The sequence below is a fragment of the Mercenaria mercenaria genome, chromosome 12 (genome assembly GCF_021730395.1).
Source record: "Mercenaria mercenaria strain notata chromosome 12, MADL_Memer_1, whole genome shotgun sequence".
NCBI classification, from domain to species: Eukaryota; Metazoa; Mollusca; class Bivalvia; order Venerida; family Veneridae; genus Mercenaria; species Mercenaria mercenaria.
Window position 1 is genome coordinate 7,891,624 of NC_069372.1, and position 7,415 is coordinate 7,899,038.

The 7,415-nt window shown below is 35.2% G+C and overlaps 1 protein-coding gene across 2 annotated transcripts in view; it reads right to left on the minus strand.

Annotated features, from left to right (window-relative positions):
- Nucleotides 1-7,317, minus strand: part of LOC123535463 (probable RNA-binding protein 19) — a 52,035-nt gene extending 44,718 nt beyond the window's left edge. The window contains exons 1-2 of one of the 2 annotated variants that reach the window (XM_045318151.2): nt 7,174-7,316; nt 980-1,162 (exon numbers count right to left, since the gene is read on the minus strand). In XM_045318151.2, coding sequence (XP_045174086.2) covers nt 980-1,162; nt 7,174-7,209 — 219 coding nt within the window. In that variant the 5' untranslated portion in view covers nt 7,210-7,316. Of the gene's footprint in view, nt 1-979; nt 1,163-7,173 lie in introns of both variants that reach the window. The other variant, XM_053519104.1, reaches the window with a different exon arrangement.
- Between the last annotated feature and the right edge of the window lie 98 nt (nt 7,318-7,415).

Below are 7,415 nucleotides of genomic sequence, written 5' to 3' on the forward strand. Positions count from 1 at the left end.
TTTGAGCTAGGCATGTCACAAGGTACAAATGTGCATTTTTGACTATTTCAGGGGCTATAACTCTAAAATTAGGGGGCGGAGCCAAACAAAAAATAGAAGGTGCGCAAGTTCATATCATGATAAAGACTCATGCAAGGTTACATCAATTTCTATCAAATACTTTTTGAGCTAGGCGCGTCAAACTTCGGGCGGACGGACAAGAGCAAATCTATATGCCCCCACCATGGGGGGGGGAGGCACAAAAATACATAACCTTATACAAGTTTATATTTAAATGACATGTTTAATTTTTTTCAAAACATTAAATATCAAAATTAACATGCTAATTTCATCCAGTATTTTTTATCTAAATCTTAAAACTCAATGCTCACACTTCATAAGTTTTCTTGATCATGTTGATGTTTTTGTTTTGTTTTTCAGTTATACCAATTTATTTCTGCTTAAGTAAGACCAAAGTTTGAGGCTTCTAGGAATCACCCATATTAGGTGTGGTAATGCCAATCTACATCCTCCTGACCAACACTCTCATCACTAAACAGCCACTCTTTTCAAACTTTGTTACAAACAAGAAATGTATGCCATCCAAAATGGGATTCTTGGGATAAGTTGGATTCTCTAACTGAACAAGGTCAAAACCTGAAGTATATAACAGGAGCACTGTTTCCATTCATGACAGTGTACAAACAATCTTTAACCCTTACCATGCTGGACATGATTGATCCTGCCTTTACATCCATGCAGTCTGATCATGATCTGCACTTTAGCTATTCAGTCAGTATCTTTTTGGTAAGCACCCCTTTTAACAGTTAATGGTACTGTCCAAATTGAAAGATGGACAAATTCAGCATAGAAACTTATCAAGGTAAGGGTTAAGAAATCCAGCAGTCATTGAATATAGATAACATTATTAGGTTGCAAGAGCTGTCTCTACAATCACTGTTCATAATATATAGGATATAACTTACAAAAAAAAACTTACCACAATTTTAGAAGCATCTATGAAGGTTTTATTAAACTGTTTTAAAGCTGCCTGGGCCTCTTGTTCTGTCTTGAATCCAATGAATGCAAATTTTCTGAACACCCCACTCTTTGTGTACTTCAAACTACAATCTGTCACAGAACCAATTTTTCCAAAATGATTTCTCAGCTTGTCTTCTTTGATCTGAAAAATAAAGCTGATTAAATGTAGTTCACATAGGAAATGTATGTAGTTCACATAGGAAATGTGTGGTATTGATTCTCTTCATATAATCATTAAACAAGAGGGACATGATGGCCCTATATCGCTCACCTGTTATCATTGCACTTGAGGACAAGAAGGCCCTATCTTAAGTCCAAAGGACAGGAACAACAAAGGGAAGAAATTTAACCAAAAAGAAAAAAAAATTCTTACAAGGTATAGATATGTCAAAATACACCTAAAAATTGGAGGTACCATCCATGTTGTACCACAGAAAAGTGGTCTCGTTCTCGGCCAATAATAAAAAAGTTACTAAAAATAAGCTATTTATAGTAATGTAAAAGGGAAGTAATTAAAAAAAAATTGTAAGTGAACAAAAGAAGGGTCTGCCAAATAAATCTGTTGACATAAATGAAATTTCAGATCAGTATCTTCATTAGTTACGGAGATATACCCATTTTAATTTGAAATAAAGGGAGGTAATCTGACATAAAATCAGTCCATAGTTATCTACCCTGATTGTCTCAGTCCAACTAATAACAATAATGAAATTTCAAATTAGTCCTATAAGTACTTACTGATATAAATCCATTTTGATGACAATCCGGGGAGGTAATCAGATATAAAATAACTCTGGAACCTACGATTTGATCTGATTTGTCATGGAATCCAAGATTTATTGTTGCTGAAGATAATTTGGAAGTTTGTATCAAATTAAACCATAAATGAAGTCTCTATATGGCTGCAAAAGGCAAAATAGCCAATTTTGGACCTTTAAGGGGTCATAACTCTGGAACCCATGAAGGAATCTGGCCAATTCAAGAAAGGAAGCAAGATCTTGTGGTGATACAAGTTGTGTGCAAGTTTGGTTAAAATCAAATCATAAATGAAGCTGCTATTGTACAGACAAGGTCAAAATAGCTAATTTTGGCCCTTTCAGGGGCCATAACTCTGGAACCCATAATGGGATCTGGCCAGTTCAAGAAAGGAACCAAGATCTTATGGTGACACAAGTTTTGTGCAAGTTTGATTAAATTCAAATCATAAATGAAGCTGCTGTTGTGCAGACAAGGTCAAAATAGCTAATTCTGGCCCTTTCAGGGGCCATAACTCTGGAATCCATAAGGGAATCTGGCCAGTTCAAGAAAGGAACCAAGATCTTATGGTGATACAAGTTGTGTGCCAGTTTGGTAAAAATCAAATCATAAATAAAGCTGCTATTGTGCAGACAAGGTCAAAATAGCTAATTTTGGCCCTTTCAGGGGCCATAACTCTGGAACCCATAATGGGATCTGGCCAGTTCAAGAAAGGAACTGTGACCTTATGGTGATACAAGTTGTGTGCAAGTTTGGTTAAAATAAAATCATAAATGAAACCGCTATTGTGCAGACAAGAAATTGTTGACGCACGGACGGATGCACGGACTGAAGACGGACGACGGACGAAGGGTGATCACATAAGCTCACCTTGTCACTATGTGACAGGTGAGCTAAAAACAAGGTCTTCACAATTAGATAGGATTTGAACCAGATGGGTGATAGCCAGGGTGGAACCAAGCAGGCATTAGCCACTGGGTGAATAAATACCCAAGTACCTGAATGATCACTAATGGTAGATCAGATGCTAAACAACATAAAGACCTTGATAAATTTTATTCTAGCTTGCTCAGTCACTCACATAATATTACAAAAAAATGTGTTGACCTTTTTTCATCCAGTTAGTAAATAAGTGGATGTCATGTGGCAGACTGATGTCATAAATGACATTATAATTATTTGTTCTTGCAATGGTCCACATGTCTTTGTCACTAACTTCTAAATTCTTTTTTTTTTCAATTTTTCTAAATAGATAAAGTCCTATAGTACATTTTAATTATTTTCCTAACTCATTTGTCAAGTCAAAAAGTTACTGATATATCCTGACATTTTTTTTTTATAATGAGTAACACTAAGTCTTGCCTATATATCAAATAAAATAATCACTTATATATTATGTATGGTGGGATGATTATATTCCGTTACTATTTAACTCTTTACAGGAAAGTAGACACTTTCATTCACGTCAAGAGACAATTGGTCCAAAATAACAGGGAAAGGAAAATTGTGATTTAAAAGATAAAAACAGGGGGAAGAACAAGGTTCTGGTGAAGTGTGTCCAATGTTGCAAACAGTAGCATTGAACTGATCAATGGTTGGAAGAAAGGGAATGTCAGGCAGACTAAAGTCCTGGGAAAAAGGAGTATTTATAATAGTCAGTGGTTGCAGAGATTAACCTTAAAACAGTGGATGATAATGGCGTGAATGCCTAGTTAGGGGGGATCAGATTTATAACCTTCCATGGGGATTGCAACCAGCTGATTTGAGATTTTATATATAAGAGTCGGGAGTCAATGCAATGTGCCGGAGATCTAGCCTACACCATATTAGACTGTATAGCAAGTCAGTGACACTGAATTTGGGTTTGTGTGTATGGAAGCCAGACTTCAGACATTTTCTATCCTAGTCCAAATAATACGACGTTTCAGGACTGCATGATAACTACTGACAGTCGCTGTCTCCGTAACGTCCAAACTTCTTCTGCATATTTCTGTTAGAAAATCCCCAATTAAAATCCACTGGGAACGTTTTCTGGTACATGTACAAAGTATTTGTAACGATTACATCTCTAATAATGGATATATGCATAAACTTGCCTTGCTGACATTTTATGTATGTATATATTGTGTTTAATTTCTGTAACTTAGTATCACATTGGAAATTTGCTGTAACTAGTGTCAGGACAGATTTCTCCTGACACCTGTCACATCATATTTTTGAAGATATGATTCTCCTATTTAAACAGTTAAAATTATGGATTAAATTTTGCCCATATGAAGTTTCTACATGAATATTAATGTTTAATTTATTAAAGCAAGTAAGTGTGACAAGTATATTATAACTTTTCTTGATTTTTTTTAAAGTCTTTTTTTTCCTAACAGTAAAATGCAGATATGGGTAAGGCTCTGAGAGATGACAACTATAAAATATCAGATCATAAATCATCCAAATAAGCCAAATTCCTGTACCATATCAACATTATAGGCTAAATCCTATCCTTTGGTATTTCCGTAAATAGGGTCAGGGGGCTGGCGAGATTAACCGATATAAAGACCATGTACAATATTAGCAATTATTTTCTCCAGAAGATAAGGATTTAGGAAAGTTCTTACTTTCCCACAATGAAAATATAATATTACGACCTCGGCAACAAAATTTTTGCAAAATTAATTTGTTAACCTTGAAAAATGCAAATAATTTCACACCTTCAGCATACATGCCATATTTTCAGATGATCTGTAAATGAGATTTGCCTCAACAGGGCTTTTTTTAAAGGGAGATTTGGGTAAAAATAAGGGAGACTTTTATTTGCTAATTTTTATGTGCGAAATAGCCGTTTCATGACAAAATCAACAAGTCTTCTATATTGAATTGATGAGTGGAACCAACAGTTGTGTACAGAATGCATGATTATTACTTACAGCACTTTAATTAATCCAAGGAAATTCAGAATTCCATGAAAGATTGAACCAGGAACTTTTTACTTTATGTGATGCTTCTGCATCTGGAGAGAGTGATCTTTTTGACATGTTTAAGCATACAATATTCAAAAGACTGCGGAGATATCATGTCAAAACAGTCTTTTAAGGGCAGTCATTTCTTTTCAGAAATGAAGTTTGAAACAAAAATGAAAGTCGTTCTACTGCTGGATTGTCCATATTTAGATTAAAACTACATGTATTTAAACTGGGAATTCTTCTCCCGTTAATTATTGCAACATGACAATATCACAAAGGAATGGCAGTCAATTCTTTGGGCAGTATGAACTGCAATTTATTTCATAAAATTCACTTATCCCAATTCATGTTTGTCCGAAATTCTGTGTAGTCTGACATTAACTCGCCAATTTTTGTTAAATCGTGGTTGATTTTTTGCATGTTGTGCAAGTATTTAAATTGAGAAGCATGAACTTGGTGTTAGCACTAACCTGTCTCATCTTCCGATGGCTCGATAAGTACTGAGGTCAGCAAAAACGAAAGTACACTTTGGCAGGTGGAGGTAAAATGACGTAATTTTAACAGGGATATAAATTAACACTCAGACCCTATTAGCCAACTGGGCTCATTACAGGCAAATTCTAGGGGCCCAGCCTAAAAGTTAGGGGCCCAGCTATTATTAGCGGGTAAATATACTAACAGCAGTTTAGATCGACATAATTAATGATAAGTCTTGTAATTTGCTTCCTGCCAAAATACATCAATTTCTTAAATATAATTACAGAACACTCATCAAACTCAAACATTCGGACACAGCCTCTCAAACACAGACGCACTTAAAGTTTGAATGATTTTTGCAGCACTAGAGGATTTGGGTTGTTTATGGGCATTTTGATAGAGGCTGCACGCTTATGGACATCTGAATTGTAGTATTTTGTTACATTGTCGTGTTACAGGTCACTCACAAGTACGAAATTATTACTTGTACAAAAAGTACACACCATGTTGCGGTCGGTGTTCTATGCAGCCGCGGTCTGTTAACAGCCCATTTTTCATTAAAGTCCTCATTGGCCTTTAGGTCTTTAAATAATCCTGATAATATTTCCATTTGTCCCCGCGACCGGCCGTTCTAAGCTCTTTAACAACCTTCAATAAACCTCTACTTTCTAGTGCCGTATTTCTATGGGCGCAGCCATTGTTAGTGTCAGAGTAAATGATCCGCCTATTCCGATTGGTCGTAGTATATATCGGTAATTTTGATTGGTCGATTTAAGTGACGTAGTGCATATTAATAAGACAGTCTCGGAAAAACCCAGAATATTGACATTAATAGGTGAATCCAAAGCCATTCGCCGGCTGGGCGACTATTTTGGAAAATTGACTCGACCAGCTTCAAATCTGGACTGGGCGAGTGTTAATTTATATCCCTGATTTTAAGACTGGTTTTCATATTGTTTTGAAAACTACGAATCAGCGACTTTGATGTTATTGAATCAGTCTAAAATCTCAAAATGCACATGTTTACAATTGCCTACGGGTAAGATAAAATGGTTAATTAGTTGCAGATGGTGACAGCAGGTGGAAAGATAATTAATGCCTCAGGCGTGTATCTCTCGATAAACAGACAACTATCAAAATATGTTTGAAGAGTATTTCCAGACTACTCGATATTGAATTTCAAGTATTTTCTAAAGGACAACACTGGGTCCGAGATACGATTTTTCGACAGAGGACTTTTTTCTGACTTTATTTTTTTACGGGAGATTTTCATGTCCCCGCGGGAGACCAGGAGATATATTGAAAATACGGGAGAAAAAGTCTCACGGCGGGAGATATGGCATGTATGCTTCGGTCTTGAGCCATGGAACCGGCAGTGTAGAATAAAAGATAAAATTTAAAAAATAAAGTAAACTTTGAGGATATTTTTGCTATATCCAGCTATATCTTAATTACAACAATGTTTTATGATAATCTGCAATACCTTTTTTTTTTAATACATTTTCTTTGTTTAAACTTTGAAAAAAAGGATAATCTTAAACACTACCGCTATATAGCATAATGGCCAATACCCCCCTCACCGTAAAACTGGGAATGGGTGTTTTTTGGTGGCTTATACCGGAAAATGGGATCATCATCTTTAGTGAATGGGGTATATTCGCAGTTGGATAAAACTCTATTCATTTTATTAGTGTTTACACATTTATCCTATGATGATATCGAGAATATGTTAACCATATTTTAGTGTTTTTCCTTATACAAGTTTTACATCATAATAATGGACATTATTGAACTGCTTATAAATGTAGATTATACTGGTATAAATTATAATATCCGAAAGGCCTATCCGAAAATTCTACTTCTACATCAAGAGCCAAATTGAACCAGTCATCAAATCACAACGCCTGATTCATTAACTATTGTGAAAATTACTATGGAAAAGGTATAGGAGAGGAAAACTTACCCCACTTGGGAGATTCTTTACAATTAAACGTGACATTTTGACATAAAATTGTTTTCACCTATGTGAGAAACATGGTTCCGGTTATATCTAAATTTAAAGCACCCATGGAAATTATATCGTTGTCGTCTTGAAGTTTAGAAATTTACTTTATAACAACATTTCTTTATTTTCTTTATATAATATGAAGTTTAAATGAAAACGCACATTTTCATTTTTCTTTCTCGTTTTTCTTCAAGCAAGAA